The sequence below is a fragment of the Rhinoraja longicauda genome, chromosome 1 (genome assembly GCF_053455715.1).
Source record: "Rhinoraja longicauda isolate Sanriku21f chromosome 1, sRhiLon1.1, whole genome shotgun sequence".
NCBI classification, from domain to species: Eukaryota; Metazoa; Chordata; class Chondrichthyes; order Rajiformes; family Arhynchobatidae; genus Rhinoraja; species Rhinoraja longicauda.
This window is the reverse complement of record NC_135953.1, coordinates 49,323,317-49,347,954: the sequence shown is the minus strand read 5'-3', so window position 1 is coordinate 49,347,954 and position 24,638 is coordinate 49,323,317. Positions and strand designations below refer to the sequence as shown.

The following is a 24,638-nucleotide window of genomic DNA, read 5'->3' as shown; positions in this document are numbered from 1 at the left end:
GGCAGGAACGGGGTACTGATTGAGAATGATCAGCCATGATCACATTGAATGGTGGTGCTGGCTCGAAGGGCCAAATGGCCTACTCCTGCACCTATTGTCTATTGTCTAATCCAGAAGTTAATTTTGCACACCTTACTCTGAAGTTTAACATTATTAGATCACTGTTAAAGGATACTTATTCATAATTAGATTATCTGCACCACCTTAATTTCACGAATGATGCAGATTGCATTAGTGGCTCAGTGGTAAAGTTGCTGCCTTACAGCGCCAGGGACCGGGGTTCGATCCTGACTACGGGTGCTGTCTGTATGGAGTTTGTACGTTCTCCCCATGACCTACGTGTGTTTTGGGGTTTTCTCCAAGGTCTTCGGTTTCATCCCACACTCCAAAGACTTACACCGAGTTTGTAGGTTAATTGGCTTGGTCTTAATGTAAATTGTCTATACTGTGTGTGGGATAATGTTAATGTGCAGGGATCGCTGGTCTATGCGGACTCGGTGGGCCATAGAGCTTGTTGCCGCGCAGTTTCCCTTATCTAAATTAACTATTAAATTAGTGAAGCTAATTTGGTAATGGTATTTAGCCAGGTGTTAGTTTCACGACTGAAATATCTTAATTTCATTTTTCTCTTCTGCAGATCACGTTATGCCATTCAAGCGTTATAGTATAACTATTTACCCTCTGTACGGTGGTCGTCCAGGAGGTCCATATTCAAAATTGGCATACTTGCAACAGGATCGTATGTATATATTCTTACTTTTGAGTGCAAAAGACTCAAGTTATTTAATTATAAAGCTGAAATTTATTAAGATTCATTTCTGTATATTTTCTATCATCAATTTATCTGGATCTTTAATCAGCATGTCTTCACATATGTTGATATATTTTAGATGTGATCTGTTAGGCTGGCAGATTTCTTGTTAAAGAACATCATATTTGCAATAAGTTTGTGTCCTGTTCTTAATGAACACTAGTGGGATGGCAGTAATGTTTCAAAATTTTGCAGCCTTGTTAAATTGATAAGAACCAAAATATTCAATATTAATGTATTATATACAGCTTCTATAGCATTGAAAATGTATGGGTAGAATTTTATTATTAACTTTTCATGCTGTCTCTATCCTGGAAAAGCCTGATGTCAAAAATATTAACCATTGGAACTGATTTTCTCATGATAAATGCAATGTTAATTGCAATTGATTTTTAATAAATTTTAGTAAAATAACTTGAGGAATGAAGGTTTGATTACTCATATGCCATCATGTTTAGCAATGAACAAGGTATAATAAAAGCTGACTTTATCCTGGTTCTTAGGTCCAGTGAATGGCCCTTCCGTTCAACTGAAACATGTGGGGAAAAAAGAAGTTGAATTGATGTGGAAAGAAATACCTGTAAATGAACAGCGTGGTTTCATCACACATTACACCATATTTTACAAGAGTGGCAATTCAAATGAATCAAGTAAGCAAAAGGAAGCCTTTCAATTCAGACATTACTAATTTCTCACCCTTCCCTGCAACTTAAAACTTGTTGCTTTAAATATAATTTCCACAATGCCATAATTTTACACAATTCTTCTAAAGGATAGGTTTAACTACACTTAAACAAATATTGAAATTGCAGTGTTATTGTGGAGAAAAGGTTAGCCGAAGTTATATATTTCAATTAATGTGGATCCCTTATAATTTCACCTGCTTCGGTCTATAATGGCGAATAAGAAAATGGCAGAGAAATTAAACAAACTTTGTGAGAATCTTCATGGAAGAAGACAAAAACAATAACTCCTAAGAAATAATGGAAAACAACAGACCCAGAGAAAATCACGAACTGAAAAAAATTAGCATAGGTTAAAAAAAATCGAGCCTTGGGAGTGAAAGCTTGATAAAGCTCTAGAATCTTGATGGCCTGCATCTCAAGGTCATAAGCAGGGTGACTTGGGAAATAGGAAGATGACGACAAGTATATCTACCAAGTTGCATAGATGCTACAATCAGTGGTCCCCACAGGGTGTAAGGCAGCAAAGCAACTCTTCTATTCAATAAAGGAGGGTGAGATAAAGGAGACGACAGACCAGTCAACCTGGCATCTGAAGGGAAATGTGCTAGAATCCATTATTGAAGTAACAGCATTTGAAAATAAGAAGATTGGCAGAACAAGCATTGATTTATGAAAGAGTATTTGTTTTTTAACAAACCATTTAAAGTTTTTTTAAGATTAACTGGAAGGTGAAGGGCAAACCAGTAATTTGCAGACGTCCTGTAATAAGGTGCAACTAAGATTATTGAACGATAGTGGAACATATGGGATTGTGGGTAATATAATTGCACAAATTTAAGTTTGGTTAATAGACAGAACAACGCACATAAACAAGTTCTTTTTCAGTTGAGAGGTTAATGTAACTAATGGAGTGCCCAAGGAATTGGTGCTTGAGATCCAGCTTTTTGCGATTTATATCGGAATCAAGTATGTGAATGATTCAAATCTTGGTGATAGTATGGTTAGTGAGGATAATGCAGAGGCACTTCAATGGGAAGAAGACAGGCCATAGCAGATGGAATATAAGGTGGGGAGGAAATAGAAAATGTCCGCTTTTGCATTAGATTAGAAAACGGTATTTTGTAAAGGAAAATCAGGTATCCTTGTACACAAATTGTTGAAATTTATGATGCAAGTGTAGCAAACAGTTAGGAATATTATATATTGGCCATAATTGGATGAGGATTTGAAAAAAAAAGATGCAAGCTGTTTCTAATTCTACCAACCTATTTTCAGGTATTGTTGTTGAACCAAAGCATCAAGAGTTTGTACTGAAATCATTAAAGGGCAATACTTTGTATGTGGTACGTGTCATGGCATCAACAGTCAAAGGAGGCACAAACAGTTCTGAAGTTAATTTTACTACTTCAAATTTTGGTAAGTATTATATTTTCTCAAATCTCCAAATTAAATGCATTTCTGAATATTAAGTGGCAAATTGCACTCTAAAAGTAGTTAAATGAGGCACCAATTAATTTAACTTGTTTTTTACAATAGCATTTGCTAGGATAATAGGAAACTACCGGATATACTGTGCATTCAGAAAGCATTCAGACCCCTTCACTTTTTCCACATTTTGTTACGTTACAGCCTTATTTTAAAATTGATTAAATTCTTTTTTTTTAATCATCAATCTACACACAATACCCCAGAATGAAGAAGTGAAAACAGGTGTTTAGAATTTTTTGCAAAGTAATTAAGACCAGAGGACATAGGTTTAAGGTGAAGGAGAAAAGATTTAATAAGAATCTGAAGGGTAACTTTTCTACACAAAGGGTGGTGGGGGTGTGGAACAAGCTGCCGGAGGAGGTAGTTGAGGCAGAGATTATCCCAACACTTAAGAAACAGTTAGACAGGTACAGGGATAGGACAGGTTTGGAGATATATGGGCCAAACGTGGGCAGGTGAGACTAGTGTAGCTGAGACATGTTGGCCAGTGTGGGGAAGTTGGGCCAAATAACCTGTTTCCACACTGTATCACTCTATGATTCTATGTTGATGACCTACTAATATTAGACTTGCCTCTCCTGAGAAAAAAAGGCTGCATCTATTCACCTTGCCTATGCCCCTCATGATTTTATATACCTCTATAAGGTTACCTCAGTTTGCTATGCTCCAAGCCCAAAGCTTTATCATCATATCATATCATATAAATACAGCCGGAAACAGGCCTTTTCGGCCCACCAAGTACTCGCCGCCCAGCGATCCCCATACATTAACACTATCCTACACCCACTAGGGACAACCTTTACATTTACCCAGCCAATTAACCTACATACCTGTACGTCTTTGGAGTGTGGGAGGAAACCGAAGATCTCGGAGAAAACCCACGCAGGTCACGGGGAGAACGTACAAACTCCTTACAGTGCAGCACCCGTAGTCAGGATCGAACCTGAGTCTCCGGCGCTGCATTCGCTGTAAAGCAGCAACTCTACCGCTGCGCTACCGTACCTGCCTTCTTCACTAAGGAGGAGGTGTTCTAACTCCAGGAGAGATTGTCTGTGATGTGCACTCCCAGGAACGTGAAACTGTGCACTGTCTCCACAGCCCTGCAGGGGGGAGTGAGTTGCTCCAGCCCGTCTGAAATCGACAGTCATCTCCTTCGTCTTGTCGACATTCAGAGAGAGGTTGTGGTCTCTGCACCAGAGCTCAAGCTGCCTCACGTCGTCCCTGTAGGCGGATTCATCGCCATTGGTGATGAGCCCCATGACTGGTGTCATCCGCATATTTGATGATGTGGTTGGCCTGGTGTATGGCTGCACAGTCATGGGCCAGCAGTGCAAACAGAAGTGGGCTCAGCACTCAGCCCTGGGGGGCTCCGGTGTTCACAGTGGCACTGAGAGATGACCGAGTGTGGACTCTGACCATCTGTGTCCTGTTACTTAGAAAGTCCAAAATCCAATTGCACATTGAGGTGCTCAGACCAAGAGAGCTCAGCTTACTTATCAGAGTCTGGGGGATGATGGTGTTAAACGCTGAGCTAAAGTCGATGAACAGCAGACGTGCATAGGTGTTTTTATTCTCTTGGTGAGGCAGGACTAGATGGGTGGCAGAAGCGATTGCATCCTCAGCGGAGCGGTTCTGCCTGTATGCATATTGGTGGGGGTCCAGTGTGTTTGGGATGGAGGCGTTAATGTATGTCTTGACCAGCCGCTCGAAACACTTCATAACGACCGATGTCAGTGTCACGAGGCAGTAGTCATCGACGCATGTTACTAGAGATTTCCTGGGTACTGGGATGATGGTAGCAGATTTGAAGCATGAGGGAACAACAGCTTGGGTCAGGGAGATGTTGAAGATGTCCGTTAGCACGTCAGTCAGCTGGTCGGCACACTCTTTGAGCACGCGACTGGAGCCGTCTCACCCACATCTTGTATAGTTGCAATATGGTTGCAACTCGTACACAGAGAAAGCTGAAAAAGATAAATGGGGGTGGGCAAAACCTGGTCACTGATAGGTGGATACAGGTGAGGTGCAGTGATTGGCAGAAGGATGGAGTAAGTAATTGGCAGTTCATTTCACTCTGCGTGAAGAAAAAGCCCCTTTAAATCTTTCTCGAACTTGATGACCTGCTATCACTTATGACCTTCCAGCACCAGACCCCCAACTTCCAGCAGCACGCCCAACACGTTAATTTGCAAGTCGAATCGGTAGTAAGGAAGGCAAATTCAATGCTAGGATTTATGTCAAGAGGACTTGAATACAAAAGCAAAAAAATACAAAATACAAAAAAAAATTATCACACAAAGGGTGGTGGGTGTATGTAACAAGCTGCCAGAGGAGGTAGTTGAGGCTAGGATTGGCCCAGCGTTTAAGAAACAGTAGACAATTGGATAGGACAAGTTTGAAGGGATATGGACCAAACACTGGCAGGTGGGACTAGTGTAACTGGGGCATGTTGGCAGGTGTAAGCAAGTTGGGCCGAAGGGCCTGTTTCCACACTGCATCACTCTATGACTATGCTAATTTTAGATTAGCTTCTCCTCGAAAGAGTGAGCTGCTCAAGTGAAAAATAAACAAAGGGGTGTCAGATGAGGAAAGAAGAGTAGAAGTGAACTGTAGAGAAGGATATAGGTGGAAAGGGGAGTGAAAAGGTAAAATATGGGACTCTGGAATGGAAGTGGAGCATACGGAGAGAAGGTGTGCACTGGGGGAAGGGATGGAGGGCAGGAGTCTAGTCAGAGGGTGGTGAATCTGTGGAATTCTTTGCCATCGATGGCTATGAAGGTCGAGGCTATGAAGACGATCTGCTTGAAAGATCAGATAGAATAATGTCAAGATGCCCTTGTATTATGTTTCACTTGTATTAACCATCTGTTGTTGAATAAGATTGACATAAACAAAAAGTATATTATGACTAATGAAATAATTAATACCCATGTAGTAGAGAGGAATAACAGGAAAACATATAGCCAAGGACGAAGTACGTTTTCATATAATTGTATCTAACAAAAAATGAGTTGTTTACTGCACTGTATAACTGTCAGCTAATTCTGCTGTAAAGTCAGAGAACCAGTGAGCAGTTAACTGCCACCATCTCTCCATGATGTCATGCAATTAAAGTCTCTTGGAGCAAACCTCGAAGTCTCCGGTTTTCCTTTCGTTTTCCTCTGTCAATTTTCTCGACACAATAGCAATATTATTTCTTTGTTTTTTGCAGCAAAAGGTGAAATTGAGGCAATTGTGGTACCGATTTGTCTAGGTTTTCTCTTAATTACCATGGTAGTGATACTACTCTGCTTCAAAAACAGGAATCTGTAAGTATAATTTAATTTGGATTTGTGGTATGACTTGCTGAGCAGTTTTTAAAGTACTGAACCTTTTAACAGATTTTATCAGCAATGCATGTCATTTATTTTGTAACTGGAAGAGAATGGTGTCCAAGTAAGCAAAGCCAGACCTAATCTGAGTTTCAGTGTACTTATTCTCAAAATGTTCCCCTTTTTCACAGTCCTTTAATTCATTTTATCTATTGTGCCAATGGAAAGACTACAGTTTTACCTTTATCCTTTGGCTTAGTTTTAAATCCCAGTACTTTTTCACTACACGTTACAAATACCAGAACCAGATATAGGCAGTCTGTCTTTCTTCAATGTGCCTTCTCTGCCAACGACAATATCTATTTTTAATATAGTGCTTACCCTAATTCTCATGTCTCATACTTTAATCTTTAGAACCAGTAGTAAGATACGCAAGTAAAGGAGTGTACAAAAATAGTTACATGCCTAATTGGTCAGAGCAACAAAAAAAAAATCAAAGGTAGAAAAGTAGTTACAAACTGAGTTTAGAACTCCACACATGACAAACTTAAGAGACACAAAACTGAGAAATGTGTGGCAAACGGCATGAGAAGCATTTACATTAGAGTTTAAAAACTCAAGTGCTGGGTCAGGCAGCTCTGGAGAACGTGGATAGGCAATGTTTTGGGTTAAGACCCTCCAGAGTGTTTTTTTATTATTTATGAGCGGCAATGAATATAGGATGTAGAGCATCTGTCATTAAGGAACAGTCATATTCCAGCTCCCACTGAAAATTGCAATAAGAGATCCACTGGTTTAATTTCAAATGTCTTTTTCTTTACAGGATTAAGACGTATGTTTGGCCTAATGTTCCAGACCCTGCAAACAGCAAGATTATTGATTGGTCATCTGGTAATGGAAATCTTACCAAGGTATTGCTTTATTACATCTGCGATCAAAATAATTATTTTGGGAGACAGTAAAATTAAAAGATTAATTTATTTGGATAAGCATAATTATAATGGATTCCTACTGTGATAGCTGGTCTAAAGACTATTATCTAACAACACTTGTATGCAGTTGACACCTTTTTGTTTAACTGTTGCTACCAATCTGTCTAAAGGCATGTAGCTGCCACAAACTGTTGAAAATCAAAAAATGCCACAGATGGTGAAAATCTGAAACAATAAATTATTCTAAGTACTCTGGTGGTCAGGCTGAACAGTTACTGTTTCAAGTACCTGAAACTTGCTGCTTTAATTGCAACTGGTATTTAAGATGAGCAATATATAAGACCGATCAATGGTGGTGGCACGTTTTAACGCTATGCTATCTGACCCACTTGAGGGGAAAACTTCACAATTTTATTTGATTGGCCTGGAACAATAAGTAAAGGAGTGCAAATTCAAAATTAGTATATAGGAGTTAATTATAATGAACAGATAAATATGCACATGTGCACTCAATTTGCATAAACATTCTTAATATGTACAATCTCTTATTCTTGCATGTGACTGCAAAAGCATAAATTGAAATCAAGGTGTGTAATAGAAATAGAATTTCTTTGATTTGGTGTTAATGTCAAGAAATGTAGATGTGGACAGCATCTCTGGAGAAAAGGTATAGGTGACTTTTCGGGTCGAGACCCTTCAGTCAGGGAACTCCCTTGATTCTCTGTCTGAAGAAGGGTCTTGACCCGAAAAGCCACCTATTCCTTTTCTCCAGAGATACTGTCTGATCCCGCTGAGTTACTCCAACTTTTTATGTCTACCTTTGGTTTAAACCAGCATCTGTAGTTCCTTCCTACATATGAAAGTGTGGTCCTGTTTAGTGATGCCCATTTTTTTCAGTCACAATGGAAGCTGATTAGCTATCTCTAGGTTTTTACTGTTTAGTAGAATGACACAAGTCATGCCTTCAAATTGGCGACAAAATGTTGTGGAGAAGTCTCCCACTCAACTGATCAACCATGTTCAGACTGAAGTGCAGAGTGGACCAACTCTGTATATGTGGTGAGATTAAGATTGAGAGGAGAGTTTTATTTCATCTATTGTTTAAATGAACCTGTATGCAAATTAACTGTCATGTTGGGTATCATTCGTGCATATGGGAGAGAAAAGTGGCTCAGTGGCTGTTATGTGATTTGGTATGTCGAGATGATCTGAATGGCAATGTATAAAATGAAAACCGAGCGACAAGAGATCACAAATGCTAGAATTTGAAGCAAAAAACAACTTGTTGGGTGAACTCCCCATTCGGTCCTGCTGCCTGGTCTCAACCCAAAACATCGATAATTACTTTACCCCCCCCACTCTCTCCTGCAGACGTTGCTCGACAACAGAGTTTCTCCAACAGTTTGCTTTTTGCAAAAAATGCAAATTAGTCCTTGCATTCATCATTTGAAATGAGTTTTCTCTGCCCGTTCTGCCAATGCTCTTTGTTGCATTTCTTTTGCATGTTCAGATTGTAAATGACATTTTAAACTCACATTTTTTGTTTTAAACAGAATAACCTGGGCCCAAAGGATCCCGTGAATCTAGATGGCTTTATTTCTGATGTTACTATTATTGAAGCTGAAGCAGATGATAAATACCCATCTAATGAGGATGAAATCAAGCAATTGTCATCTTTGAAGAAGGAAAAGAGTACCTCAGGAGAGCACAGCAGTGGTATTGGAGGTTCTTCATGTATGTCATCCCCTCGGCAAAGTGTTTCAGATAGCGATAGTGAGTCAGCACAGACTACTACAAGCACAGTTCAGTATTCAACTGTACTTGTGACTGATACTGGTTACAAGTGTCAGCAACCATCAGCTCAAGTTTTTTCACGGTCAGAATCAACTCAGCCTCTTCTAGAAAATGAAGAAATATCTGATGAACATTCATATGGCAATTTTGGAAGCAGCAGTACGGAAGTGAAAAGACAGTATTTTAAACAAAATTGTCATATCAAGGAACCCCGTTTGAATGAGGAACCCAGTTTGAATGAACTACCTTCAACTGAAGGTGAAGTCATGGGTGATATAGATGAAGGTGGCTCCTTCAGACTAGGTCAAATGGAAGTTTCCAATCAGAATTCTGAGGGATCTTGTCCTGCTGTTGAAGAGTTCTCCAGCAATGATAAACAAACTGTTGTCAAACTGGACCTTTTGGGATTTAGCAAATGTTTAGAAACTGATCAGCAAAGTTACATGCCTCAGGCTGTGAAGCACAACAGTTATATGCCTCAGTCAAAATAAGTCTATACTTTGTGCTTGAGGTGGAACATCGTTTATTTTGGAGATCATGAAGAAAAATGTGGACTCTTGTTTAATCTTTATATTTATCCTAAGTAAGCCCAAATTATTTGAAATTTAACTAATTGTAGTTATACTAAGAACATTGTATCAACATGCTTTTAAACATTGTGTGTGTAAAATCATCGTCACCAGTTTTGGAGCACGAGTTGTTTTCTGGTGTCCACAAATAACCTGGCCCCTTTGCTAGCCAGTGCCGTTGAACATGCTTAATTCTACACTCAGCTTTTGGCCATGCATGTAACCCGGTCCCTGGTCCAGCAGCCAGCTATATACTTGGCCTGTCCTGGCCATGCGCATGTGTACCTGTTGCCAGATATGTTGTTCTCAGTAGTTTCCTGAGAATAGATGGCTAAGGCAAAAATAGGTGAGCATGTCTGTCTTGTTATAGATAAGGCCGAGCACTTCTATTCTGATTTGGGGGGGGGGGGGGAATCCTTGTCTGTATCTTGGAGGAAGGCGGTGAATCACAAAGATGATTTCAACCTAGAGTAAGAAAAGACATAACCCTCTGGCTTGATGTGATTGAGTAAGAAAGGCTAGTTCCAAATGGGTAATTCTGGCAAAATGCTTGGAGCACAGATATCATAGGTAGCAGTCTTGTAGTCGGAGAAGTACACTAGATCTCATAACAACAATTCCGTCTGGGTACTTACACGTATTGGAGTTAATCATTTTCTGAACAAGAAACTGCAAGGATGCCCATATCACCCGGAAGAAAAGGCATTGATGACTGCACAACTGTGCACAGGTCCACTCTCTCATCCCCATTAATCTTGTCCCAAAACACCAGTGTCAATAGAAATTGTGCCATTAAAAAAAATGAAGCTCCTGTACTCTGCAAAGGTGTCGTTCATCCCAGAAAGTGCCTCAGACAACCTGTAAATAGACTCCCAGTCAACAGAAATGCAAATTGGAAGCTTTACAACGTTTCAATTAAAAATAAAACGCTCGATAGGCAGGCACCTGAAGGCTGAGACCCAACAGAAAACTCATGGCCTGAAGAACAAGATTACAGGAGCCCCATCAACCCATGATATGAACACCCAAGGCCAGGAAAGGGGTTGAACTTATCAAGAATGGAGTGAACATCCTTGATTTCATTTCACAGCAGCCTTTTTAGTTACGTATTGACACTGTTTTTGACCCACATGGAGACAATGTCCATGCATGAACCAAAACAAAACAAGGCAGCAACAAGACCAGTGCTAGAGTACTAAATTTGTCCAGAAGCAGTTTTGGCAACAATTCCACAAGCTCATCATTCACACTAGTAAAGAGGAGGTTATTCCAGGGAACCTCAAATGCTATAATCAAGAAAGAAGACTTCCAGCTAGACTTCTGATTTTGTATATAGTGTGGTCTCTCTGCTATCAACTTAGAATTGCGGTGTGGAATCCATCCAAATAGAGGAGTGGTGAACATGCTTTTGACAGTGTGTCTCAAAGAGAAATGCAAGGAATAGGACCAGCCTGGCCTTTTCTCGTCCTCAATAAAACCCTTGATTTTGTTATCTGGGAAAAGCTGTGGAGCATTGTCTACCTGCAGAAATTCATTTCCATCTTGCATATGCTTCTTGATTGCATGCAAGCCTGATAACAGCCAACAGAGCCAATCGTAATGAAAACGAGCGTCATGCAAAACTGTCGTTGCCTAATGCTTATTTCTGCATTTTTCACTGTAATGTTGCATCTTGCCACTAATCTACTGGGCTAATGGAAAATTGTTGAATCTAGACTACTTTCACTCCTGAATGAAGGTTACCCTAATTCAGGAGTCGAGCTGCAGTAAATAAATGCAGGCACTTGGGCACATCCAGAGCCCAAGCTCCAAATCATCATTTACTGAAGCATATGAGAAGAGGGATGGGCTATATATTCACATCTGCAGACATATGTCCTCTACCAACTTGCCTTCTGAAAAAGAAAGTTTACAGCAAGACTCTGGGAAGAAAAGGACTGCTTCCCATATCTCATGAGTCCTTTCTCAGCAAAGACAAACATTGGCAATGAAAGTCGTCATCGCTTTCATTGCACCTGCGGAGACTTTGATCAATTGAGGAAAAAATGGTGTTTGAAGATTAAGACCTTCAGCAAACCTTTTAACATGATCCTATATGGCAGGCTGGTCTGAAAGGTTAGATGTGCATGGTGATGCATTGGGAGAAATTACCTTGGGGTGGGGCACCCACAGTGAATGTTGTACAGAGAGACTTTGGGGTACAAATACATTGTTCCCTGAAAATAGGAACACGGGTAGACAGTGTGGTGAGGAAGGCATATAACATGCTGGCCCTCATCGACCATGACATTGAGTATAAGGAGTTTGGATGTCACGTTAGTCGTACAAACATTGATCAGGCCACACTTAGAGAATTGTGCGCAGTTCTGATCACCACACTCTTTGAGAGGCATGATTAAGCAAGAAAAGGTGGCAAAAAAAAAGATTCTCAAGATGTTCGCGGGATCGTAGTGTTGAGTAATCAGGAGAGATTCTATGGATAGCGTTGATAGTCAATGTTTATTTCCCATGGTAGGGGTTCTAAAACTCGAGGGCATAGATTTAAGATGAGAGGGAGGTTTGAAGGGGATCTCCGAGGTACCTTTTTCATACTGGGTAATTGGTATTTGGAATGAGCTGCCCAAGGAGGGGGTGAAGGCTGAAACAGTACAACATTTATGAGAGATCTGAGCATGTATTTGGATGAGTAGGGCAGAGCGGGATATGGAATTATTGCAGGCAAGTGATTAGTAGAGAGAGGCATGCTAGTCAACATGCACAATGGGAAAAGGGGCCGGTTTCATTGCAGTATAATTCTATGACTAACATAGCAAAAATAATTCTCGGCTAGAGGGAACGGTGATTGTTGCTTGACCAACTGCTTCTGAGACCTGGGCTAGAAGCAAATAACTCCAGCCACTGGAAAGATTTTGCCAACAGTGTGTCCATAAAATCTTTCAAATCCACTGGAAAGATGGGCGAACCAATGTTAGCATCCTTTCCCACCCACAGCATTGTGACTTGCTTTACTCTCAATAACCTCCACTGGGCAGGTCATGCTGTATGCATACCTGATGCCAGACTCCCAAAATATACTATTTTGAGCTCTGTTACTGGGCAGAATGAAAATATTAGAGGATGTTGTCAAAGCCTCCCTGGAAATGGTTATCTCCCCTTGACCTTTGGGAATCCCTGGCCCAAGACTGCTCAAAGTGCAGAAGAAGCATTCAGGGTCTCCATACAGTAGGAAACCAAAGAAGTCCGGGTAAACAACAGGAGTAGTGCAATGCCTCATAAACTATTCCACTCCCTGCCCCATAAGACACTCGTGCCTTGCATGCAGATCTCACTTTAACTTCGTGGGTTATTTCAGAATCCAAGAAGATGATTCCAGAAGTGTTAGCATGGCAGAAAGATTGCACTGTGGTCAGAAAGAAATGCAAAGCATTGTGCTTTGTTGTCAGTCAAGCAGATTAGTTTTATTACAATGGGCCAGAGAAATGTTTATAATCTTTAAGCATTATGACATGGTTATTTTTTTTGTTCGAATAAAGTTTCTTTAAATATTGTCAAATATAGGTCAATTGAATTTTTTAAATTCTAATGGTGGCTATCATATTTAGTTCCATATGCATTATAGTTTTCAGGGACTGGTAGTAAGCATATTTGATCTGGAAGGTACAAGATAAATCTAAGTAATCAAATATGTCAATAATCATTGTAAATAAAATGTACCAATTTTATCCCTTTGCTGTACTTAATCATTTTATTTTTCCAAATAAAAAATCAGTGAAAATGGTTAGGTGTAGACGTGGCAAAACACTACAAACATTTTTGACAATAGATAAACTGGATTCACAATCGAGAAAAGATTTGCACTAGTACAGCTTTTTACTTTTGTTTTTAAAATGTAATTTTATAATACTTGCTTTATTTGGGGGGTGGTATTGCAAATACCCAAAATGTGAATACTGCCACTGGAGCGGTAAATTGTGTGTTAAGCCCATACCTTTCTGTCCTGGGCCTCTTTCAGTGCCAGAGTAAGATCATGCAAATTGCTTGGGTAGCTTACAACCTAACAGTTTGAACATTGAATTTTTCATTTTTAGGTCACTAAGCTACAATAATCCCCACCGTCTCCGATTTCTCCCCATCTCTTCCATGCGCCTTACCTAGATTTGCACCCATTTCTCCTGTTCCCCATTCTCATACCTAAATTTCTTTCTCTGGTTTCATAATCTACTCATCCTCTATCCTTATCTCATACTTTGTCTTTTCATCTCTGGTATTTGGCCAACCATTTGCTAATCAAAAACTTTCCTCACCTAAATCCACCTATCACTTGCCAGGCTTTATTCCACCCCAAGTTTCTCCTTTCCTCTCCCCTCCCCCTGCCTGCCACTGCAATCAGTCTGAAGAAGGATGCCAACCCAAAACATATCCAAGTTCTCCAGAGATGCCGTGCTAGTTCTGCCAGAGCCAAAAAAAGTTTGTTCATTTTCATTGTGCCCCCTTTACTTTTCCTGGGCAACTTTTTGTAACCTGAATTTCCTGCCTCCAAAGCATATTAAAATCAAGGAATTATTTATACCTATACGAAAGCCACGGTATTATGCAATATCTCTGGAAGACCAGTCTAACAAATCCCATTCCCCCGTTCTTTCTCCATAACACTGCAGAATTTTTCTTCAATTATTTATCTAATTTCCTTTTTAAAAATTACCGTGGAATCTGCTTCCATCACCTTTTCAGATAGTAATTTGTAAAACCACAATTCCTATCAGGGCTCAGCTTATTGTTCCGTTCCTCTGTATTAATAGAAGGACTAATGTTGGAAAAATATAATCACGGATTATTAAAAATATATTTAGATCGCCTACTATTCTGTTACTTTTGGCAACAAATTGCTCCGAGAACATTTTTCCACAGTTATAAGCGTGTCAATTTGCTGCATTTATAGGTACTTTGGAATATTGTGTTGTAATGCAAATTATTTACCTTTTTGGAACCTAACTCGTACTTATAGAGTCCAAGTGTTATTTCCAGTGTATTAAATGCAATACACAAGAATTTCCTGAAAAGTTTGTGTTCTAAAGTAAAAATATGCTTGGTGTGATCACGTGCTGTTCAGGGGATAATGTATCGGGACTATTCTATTATTGCATTTCAAGAATCATAAGGCAAAAAGTATTTGTATAAGTAGGAAACTATTTTAAAATATCCAGCAATAGTTCAGTATATTATTAATATAGGGGGACGTTTAGGTTAGTGATAAATAATTTGAAGGTGGTAGTGCGCTTTGAATCTATCTGCTAATGTGAAAAGCAAAAACAAAACTTGCTAGATATCTAAAATAAAAACAAAATGTGAGAGACTCATAACAGGCCAGTGCATTTGGGAGAGAGAGAAGATTAATGTCTCCGGTCAATGACCTTTCATCAGAATAATCATCAATAACAGGTTATCAACCTGAAACATTAAGTCTATTTCTCTCTCCACAGATGCTGCTTGATCTGTTGAGTATCTTAAGCTTTATTTCTGTTTATAATGTTTCAACACAAATAACATTTTATTTTATGAAGTTTATCTTTGTAAGTGCCTAACAGTAAGATTTGGTGTTTTGAAAGCTTTGATCCATATTACTGGTGATGAAAAGATGCATTTGAAAACTATACCACTGGGGCACAACTACTCATTAGCTCTTCTCTTTTTTTTAACAAAGTTAATCATAATGGGAGAATTAAGTGGATATGTTAATTCTAACTTCAAACTTCTCTTTGTACACGTTTTAAAGAGTAAATGTGTAATCCATATTCTTATTAATCAGTATTATCTGGTGGTAATTATATCAAACAAAATTCTGTGATTGTTTCTTTAGTCTGTATTCATAATGTATTAATGTATGGCACTTTTGAAAGTATGTTTATTCAAGTATGTTTATTTCCAGTGAACCTTTATATAATTATATTCTTAAATCTAGAGTAATTCTGTTCATAATTAAGGTTGTTCAATGATTTGGTTAAAAGAATCAGTCTACTAAACTCATGTTCTAACTTGGGAAACATTGCTTTGGAATAAATGTAAACTTTAATAGAGAAAAGACTCTTTAAATTAAGGAATTTAATTTAAATTAAAAAAGTTAGGAAGCTAAATGAGTCATATCACAAGTATGCTCTGCTTCCTAAATTTCACATCTGGTTCCTTCCGAGCCAATACTTAACAATGTTTAGACAATGATAAAGGAAAATAGCACTCAAAACATTACAATATGAGGGTGGAATATTCAAATGGGTTGCAATTTTATTAGTATTTTTGGCAATACCAAAATCTCTTGACAAAGGACGCTGTAGATTTTCTGTTACACTTGCATGACTAAACCAGACCATTAAATGCATGTCTCTTCTGGTTTTGTGTGCTACATTCAATGTTGATGATTTCAGGACATTTACTAATGTTTGGTATGTTACATTTTCTTGTAATGCAGAATTTTAAAGTCCCAGAAGTAAGCACTGGATACAAAATTATTTTTCAAACTTTTATATAACCACTGCGTGCGTGTATGTATGTGTAATCTTTTTCTATTTAAAAAAATAAAACATCCCAATTCTAGTTTCGTGTTAATGGGTTTTTTTGCGCTTGGTAGTGTGATGTTTTTATTATTGGTCCAATAATCCAGAGTTTGACAACATGGTTAAATAGACCAATTATGCAGGATAATCTCAAACTCTAGGGCTGTATTAACAAGCAGTTTTGTTTACCCTAATATTAACCGTAATGCAGTTGGTATAAAGGAAAAGCACAGAGTTCCTGAAGTACATAGATTTTTTTCATCACTGTAGGAAATCCCATAAGTAGGTGAGCAATTCTGTGTTTGAGAAATGAGGTTGAGTAGGCCAATGCAGTATCAATAGGAGAACATCTTTGTGATATTGATCAAAAGTAGGTTACATTTAATATGGTTGTAGCAAAGATAAAGTGAAATGGAAAGTTAAATGTTAGAAGTGGCCAGGGTGAGAATGGCATTGCCAACGTATACAATATAGAAGTGCATTAATTACAAACTGACCTATATGGGACTGGACCATATTCCATTTTGATGGTCTTGAAGCCAAACTAACTAGTTGGGACATGTAGGGACTTGTAGGAAGGAACTGCAGATGCTGGTATAGACCGAAGATAGACACAAAATGCTGGAGTAACTCAGTGGGACAGGCACCATCTATGGAGAAAAGGAATGGGTGACGTTTCGGGTCGAGACCCTTCTTCAGACTAGAAGAAGGGTCTCGACCCAAAACATCACCCATTCCTTCTCTACAGAGATGTTGCTTGTCCTGCTGAGTTACTCCAGCATTTTGTGTCTATTGTAACTAGTTGGACTTCTGTTTATCAGTATCAAGGCAGTTAGCGCTGGATGCACTAGGTCACCAGAAATGTTCTGGCTCGGAGATGGTGAGCACTGGCAAGTATTAGAGAACAATTCAACGTTTTATCCATATGACGATTAAAACACCCCTTCTACCTTTTAATAGACCCCCGTTTGGGTACGTAGGCAATCAATTGATAACTGTTGGTCTTTAGCTAGCTGGGGATGAAACTGAAAAAAAGATATACGATACGATAAAACTTTGTTTATCCCCTGAGGGAAATTGGTCTGCCAACAGTCACAACACACAAGGTACACAAACTTTAAATTAAATTAAAAGTTTTTTAAAAAAAAGAAAAAGACAAGTGACTGTTGGCTGGCTGCCGGGTGCACAGCGCCTTAATCAGAACAAACAAACAAACAAACAAACTCACTCAGGTATATCCCCTTGGCAGAAGATTCTAAAACTAGAGTTCCCCTTTGTTCTCCCACCATCCCTCATAGCGGTCCGCCCACACCGTGTCCTGCATTGTTCTTCATGGTGGTCCCCCCCACGCCAGATCCCCATTGTCTTCCCCACCCTCACGCTCATTGACTGCTGATCGCGGGTCAATCATGAGGCCGTACCGCCGCTGATGTTCCCGCTGCTGCCGAGGCCCCACCGCCACCTATGTCGAGGCTCCCATCACCGCTACCGCTGAGGCTCATACAAGCCTTGCTGCCCGGCTTCCCCCCAGTCCCATTGGAGGCCTGTGGCATGAGATGGGCCTAGCGGGGTGCGTTCCGGTCGTCGGCGTGGTTGTTCGGCAGGTGGATCGGGCCAGTGAGGCTCGCCAGGGCACTCCTGCCGCGCGGGAGGCTCGCCAGGACATGACATTATAGAAGCTGAAGAGATTGCAGATGCTGGAATCTATGGCAAAAAACGAGCAGCTGGAGTAACAATGTATCAGGCAGACTCAGTCTAGATGAAAGATCTTGACCTGAAACGTCAACTGTCTATTTACTTCTGAAGGGAATCTATCCAGATATTGTCTGGAACATCCACAATATCTCTACACATGTGATAAGCAATAAAGCTTTGCTTGTAATTTATCTGGGAGTTAGATTTAGCTCTAAGGGCTAAAGGAATCAAGGGATATGGGCAAAAAGCAGGTACGGGATACTAATTTTAGATGATCAGCCATGATCATATTGAATGACAGTGCTGGCTCGAAGGGCAAAATGGCCTACTTCACCTATTTTTTTTTCTGTTTCTATGACTCAAATGATTCTTTTTCAAACATTTGATTTTCCCCTCACAGTAAATATTCTAATTTGGGCTAAGACAAATTTTACATTACCGAAGTGTTTTAACAAAAAAGTGGACTGGAAACATCTACTTGAATTGAATTGATTAAATTGAATAAATGTTATTAGCCAAATATATCTATACATACAAGGAATTTGCCTTGGTTCTTTGCTCCCAAGTAACAACATAATATTCAGTCGACAATTACAAATAAAACATAATTTAAACATGAAAAATGAAATAATATAAAAGAGCAAAAGAAGGCTACAGACTTTTGGCTGTTGAGTAGAGCTACTGCTTGTGGAAAAAAAGCTGTTTTTATGTCTGGCTGTGGCCGGAGTCGCCTTCCACAGGGAAGTGCTTCAAAGAGTTTGTGGCCTGGGTGAGAGGGGTCAGAGATGATCTTACCCCCTCGCTTCCTGGCCCTTGCAGTGTACAGTTCGCCGATGAGAGGGGAAGGTTGCATCCAACAACCATCTCAGCTGATCAAACTGCAGCCTCCGGATATCATGCTTGGTGGCTGAGCCAAAATAGACCATGATGGAGAAGGTGAGGACAGACTCTACGATGGCAGTATAGAATTGAACCATCATTGCCTGTGGCAGATTGTGTTACCTCAGCTGCCACAGGAAGCAGGGTGAAGGGATTAAAAGTACCATTAGCAAATTTGCAGATGATACAAAGCTAGGTGGTAGTGTGATCTGTGAGGAAGATGCTATGAGGTTGTAGGGTGACTTGGACAGGTTGTGTGAATGGGCGGATGCATGGCAGATGCAGTTTAATGTGGATAAGTGTGAGGTTATCCACTTTGATGGTAAGAATAGGAAGGCAGAGTATTATCTGAACAGTGTCAAGTTAGGAACAGGGGACGTACAACGAGATCTGGGTGTCCTAGTGCATCCGTCACTGAAAGGAAGCATGCAGGTACAGCAGGCAGTGAAGAAAGCCAATGGAATGTTGGCCTTCATAACAACAGGAGTTAAGTATCGGAGCAAAGAGGTTCTTCTGCAGTTGAACAGGGCCCTAGTGAGACCGTACCTGGAGTACTGTGTGCAGTTTTGGTCTCCAAATTTGAGGAAGGATATTCTTGTTATTGAGGGCGTGCAGCGTTGGTTTACTAGGTTAATTCCCGGAATGGCGGGACTGTCATATGTTGAAAGACTGGAGCGACTAGGCTTATATACACTGGAATTTAGAAGGATGAGAGGAGATCTTATCGAAACGTATAAGATTATTAAGGGGTTGGACACGTTAGAGGCAGGAAACATGTTCCCAATGTTGGGGGGAGTCCAGAACAAGGGGCCACAGTTTAAGAAAAAGGGGTAGGCCATTTAGAACGGAGATGAGGAAAGACTTTTTCAGTCAGAGAGTTGTAAATCTGTGGAATTCTCTGCCTCAGAAGGCAGTGGAGGCCAATTCTCTGAATGCATTCAAGAGAGAGCTAGATAGAGCTCTTAAGGATAGCGGAGTCAGGGGGTATGGGGAGAAGGCAGGAACGGGGTACTGATTGAGAATGATCAGCCATGATCACATTGAATGGCGGTGCTGGCTCGAAGGGCCGAATGGCCTCCTCCTGCACCTATTGTCTATTGTCTAAGTACATCCTCTGTTGGGCCTTTTTGACTGTGGAGTCAATGGTGGCCCCCCATTTAAGGTTCCTGGAGATGATGGTTCCAAGGAACTTAAATGACCACAGCTGGTGAGTGGGGGGAGGGGAGGGGGAGCTCTCCTAAAGTCTCAATCAATTCCCCCGTCTTAAGAGCATTGAGCTCCAGATTGTTGCGATGGCACCAGGACGCCAGCTGTGTCACTTCCTGTCTGTTGGCAAATTCCTCCCCATCCTGATTAGTTCAATCAGGGTTGTGTCGTCCGCAAACTTGAGAAGCTTGACAGAGGAGTCTGTGGAGGTGCAGTCGTTGGTGTAGAGAGAGTAAAGGACAGGGGAGAGTACGCAGCCTTGCGGAGCTCCTATGCTGAGGATCTGCTGGTCCGAGATGTGCTTTCCCAGCCTCACATGCTGCTTCGTGTCTGTCAGTACGTTAATGGTCCACTGACAGAGGCACAGTCAACTGGGAGATTTTGATGTGTGGTAGCTCGGGCACAATGGTGTTGAATGCAGAGCTAAAATCCACAAACAAAATCCCTGCATAGGTCCCCTGGCAGTCTAGGTGCTGGAGGATGAAGTGCAGGCCTCGATTGACTGTGTCATCCACTGATCCATTGGCCCGGTATGCAAACTGCAGGGGGTCCAGCAGGGGGTTTGTGATATTTTTCAGCTGGGCTAGCACAAGTCTTTCAAGGGTCTTCATGATTACTGAGGTCAGTGTGACAAGCCTGTAGTCATTAAGACCAATGATCCTTGGCTTTTTGGGTACAGAAACAATAGTGGAGACTTTGAAGCAGGTGGGGACAGTGCAGGTTTGCAGGGACCGATTGAAAATGTCTGTGTAGATTGGTGCCGGTTGTTCGGCACAGAGCTTGAGGGTAGAGGGGGAAACATTGTCCGGTCCTGGAGATTTCCGGCTTTTCTGTCTCCTGAGTAGCTATTCCACCTCCTCAATTGCTACTGTTAGTGACGGAGAAGTGGCCAGACTGATGTTGGGCAGCAAGGAGAGGGTGGGTAATGGACGAAGTTAAATTTCCTTGAGGGTGGCATCACAAGTAGATAGGGTGGTCAAAAATTGGCCTTCATCAGTCAGAGTATTGAGTATAGAAGTTGGGAGGTCATGTTACAGTTGTGCAGGACATTAGTGAGGCCACATTTAGAGTTTTAGAGTAGAGTTTTGGTCACCCTGTTATTCCTTGCAGAAAGTTGAGGGGTGATCCTATAGAGGTGTACAAGATCACGAGAGGAATAGATAGGGTAAGTGCACAATATTTTACCCAATGTAGGGGAATCATGAACCATGATTCATGAACCAAAGGGCCTGTTTCCACACTGTATGACTATGGAATTTGACAGAAATGGACGTGGAAACTATGCTTCTTCTTGTGGAAGACTCAAATAAGCAGTCATCACTTAAAACCTATAGAGCCAAAGCCAAATGTTTTTACTCTCAGAGGTTGGAAGTCTTTTTCGCAAAGAGCAGTGGAAACAGTCTTGAGCTCTGACCTTATTGATGTTCTTGATTGTGTTTATAGTTGTGCCTGCAGTTTTCAAGATGCCAACCTCTCAGATTATTTACCCGAATCTTTTTCTAAGATTTTCTCTTTTATAACTCACTAATTTTCTCCATGCTCACATTGAAGTTAATACATATTTTCTTTCCTTTCTTTTAGTTTTCCTTATTTCCCCAGTAAATGTCTATCTTGTACCTTCTATACCATCACACTATTTATAAAAGACGAAATTGCTGAGCATTTGGATAGCAGTAACGGGATCATTCCGAGTCAGCATGGATTTACGTAGGGGAAATCATGCTTGACAAATCTACTGGAATTTTTTGAGGATGTAACTAGGAAAATTGACAGGGGAGAGTCAGTGAATGTGGTGTACCTCGACTTTCAGAAAGCCTTCGACAAGGTCCCACATAGGAGATTAGTGGGCAAAATTAGGGCACATGGTATTGGGGGTAAGGTACTGACATGGATAGAAAATTGGTTGACAGACAGAAAGCAAAGAGTGGGGATAAATGGGTCCCTTTCGGAATGGGAGGCAGTGACCAGTGGGGTACCGCAAGGTTCGGTGCTGGGACCCCAGCTATTTACGATATACATTAATGACTTAGACGAAGGGATTAAAAGTACCATTAGCAAATTTGCAGATGATACTAAGCTGGGGGGTAGTGTGAATTGTGAGGAAGATGCAATAAGGCTGCAGGGTGACTTGGACAGGTTGTGTGAGTGGGCGGATACATGGCAGATGCAGTTTAATGTAGATAAGTGTGAGGTTATTCACTTTGGAAGTAAGAATAGAAAGGCAGATTATTATCTGAATGGTGTCAAGTTAGGAGGAGGGGGAGTTCAACGAGATCTGGGTGTCCTAGTGCATCAGTCAATGAAAGGAAGCATGCAGGTACAGCAGGCAGTGAAGAAAGCCAATGGAATGTTGGCCTTCGTAACAAGAGGAGTTGAGTATAGGAGCAAAGAGGTCCTTCTGCAGTTGTACCGGGCCCTGGTGAGACCGCACCTGGAGTACTGTGTGCAGTTTTGGTCTCCGAATTTGAGGAAGGATATTCTTGCTATGGAGGGCGTGCAGCGTAGGTTCACTAGGTTAATTCCCGGAATGGCGGGACTGTCGTATGTTGAAAGGCTGGAGCGATTGGGCTTGTATACACTGGAATTTAGAAGGATGAGGGGGGATCTTATTGAAACATATAAGATAATTAGGGGATTGGACACATTAGAGGCAGGAAACATGTTCCCAATGTTGGGGGAGTCCAGAACAAGGAGCCACAGTTTAAGAATAAGGGGTAGGCCATTTAGAACGGAGATGAGGAAGAACTTTTTCAGTCAGAGAGTGGTGAAGGTGTGGAATTCTCTGCCTCAGAAGGCAGTGGAGGCCAGTTCGTTGGATGCTTTCAAGAGAGGGCTGGATAGAGCTCTTAAGGATAGCGGAGTGAGGGGGTATGGTGAGAAGGCAGGAACGGGGTACTGATTGAGAGTGATCAGCCATGATCGCATTGAATGGCGGTGCTGGCTCGAAGGGCTGAATGGCCTACTCCTGCACCTATTGTCTATTGTCTATTGTCTATTGTCTATTGTAATTCTCTTCTTAGGCAAACTCTGTCTTAAATAGGACTTGCTTCTATTCCAGTTTTCAGACAATAGCGAGGCTATTAGATACCCAAATCCATATATGTACACCTACAGCTCTGCCCTCATCGACCTTTTGATCATATCACCCCTGAGGAGGTTGTGTATCTCATGACCACCAAATCATCAGTCACACTAAGAAAGATCTCAAGACAAGTTGGGATAGAGTGGAGAGCAATTCAAGTAATTAGTGACTGTTGTGTCTATGTTTGAACAAAGCAAAGCAATCAAGAAATAGCCTTAAATAAGGATTGCGGCATTTAAAAAGGGTTACAGATTGTCAAGTGATGAGTTTGGGTGAAAGGTTGCAATAATTAAGATGAAGATTAAATAGTTGAGATGGAGAAGGGCTGAGAAAAGAAAGTTGTGAAGATATCTAGGAGAGATTTTTTTCTGGTACTGTTGTAGATGATGGGGTAAAAGGATTTCAAATGAGGTGAGTGGTGGATCAAGGTCTGTTCCTCAGAGGAGGCAGTTTCAAAAGGGCAGAGAAGATACTGCAAGGTAAGTTTGGATGATAATTTTTCATGCAGACATTTCAAAGGTCTGAATGAAACCACTAGTGGAAATTATAACCAAGCGTAAAACTTAATTTAGGAGAAAGGTATCATGCTTTTTAAAGCTGATTTGTGTCAAACGGGCTGTTCCAATAATTGTCTATAATAACCAGCAAACAGAAACTGCAAGGGCAACTCAGTGGGCCAGGCAGCATCTGTGAAAGGAAATGGCAGATGATGTTTCAAAGTGGGACCCTTTTTCAGATTGATGGAGTGGAAGGGATGGCTGATAGAAAAGGATGAGGGGAAGGGAGGGGAAGAGCTAGCAAATGTTAGGTAGATGCAGGTGAGGAGTTGTTTGGCTGATGAGTCGGGTAGGGGAGAAAAAAATGGAGAAAATTGAAAATGCTAAACCAACTCAGGAACTGTACTGAAAATCCAACAGTTTATAATTTATTCTTTCTCATAGATATGTGTCATCACTTCAAATTATTGTTGCAACTTCTGGCTATCTGTCCTGTATGGTCCACATTCATGTATTGGAATGACAAGAACAAAAAGGATAACACAGCGATTAATTAGCCTGCCCTGTACCACCTGGGTGACACTTGGACTTAGATTTCCATTGTTACTTGAGGTTGACATAAAAAAGAGCAATCTATGCAAATAGTGTGATTCACGCTTCCCTTGTGTATGGTTTCTGCAGCGATACTAAGGATACAAGAGGAAACTGATGAAGAAATTGTCACAAGACCAACTTCCACCAGTTCAGATCAGATATACACTGAGCAAATTGCATTTTAATCAAGGAACATTACCAGTATATTGAACTAATTTGCTTTTGTTTTTCAAAAATTTTTGAGGCCAAATGAATTTAAAAATTCTGAAGTATGACTGTAATAATCAACATGAAGAGCATAAAACAGAACCGTACATAGAATATAGTAGTATAGAATATAAAAGAGTATAGTACAGGAACATCGTCCCAAGATGTCTGTGCTGAACTTGATGCGAAGTTAATCTCTGTCTTCCCATGATCCATATCGCTCAATTCCATGCATTATTAAATACCGCTATCATATCTGCGTCCACCACCACCCCTGGCAGTGCATTCCTGCCTCTGTGAAAAATACTTTATATCTCACTTCTCTAAACTTTTCTCATC

The 24,638-nt window shown here is 40.6% G+C and overlaps 1 protein-coding gene across 3 annotated transcripts in view; it reads left to right on the top strand.

The window, feature by feature from the left end:
* LOC144592421 (interleukin-6 receptor subunit beta-like) overlaps window positions 1-16,167 on the top strand; it is a 61,664-nt gene extending 45,497 nt beyond the window's left edge. For all 3 annotated transcript variants that reach the window (XM_078397021.1, XM_078397005.1, XM_078397013.1), the window contains exons 11-16: window positions 638-739; window positions 1,315-1,461; window positions 2,773-2,913; window positions 6,197-6,293; window positions 7,120-7,207; window positions 8,782-16,167. In XM_078397021.1, coding sequence (XP_078253147.1) covers window positions 638-739; window positions 1,315-1,461; window positions 2,773-2,913; window positions 6,197-6,293; window positions 7,120-7,207; window positions 8,782-9,513 — 1,307 coding nt within the window. In that variant the 3' untranslated portion in view covers window positions 9,514-16,167. The remainder of the gene's footprint in view (window positions 1-637; window positions 740-1,314; window positions 1,462-2,772; window positions 2,914-6,196; window positions 6,294-7,119; window positions 7,208-8,781) is intronic.
* The last annotated feature ends 8,471 nt before the right edge of the window (window positions 16,168-24,638 follow it).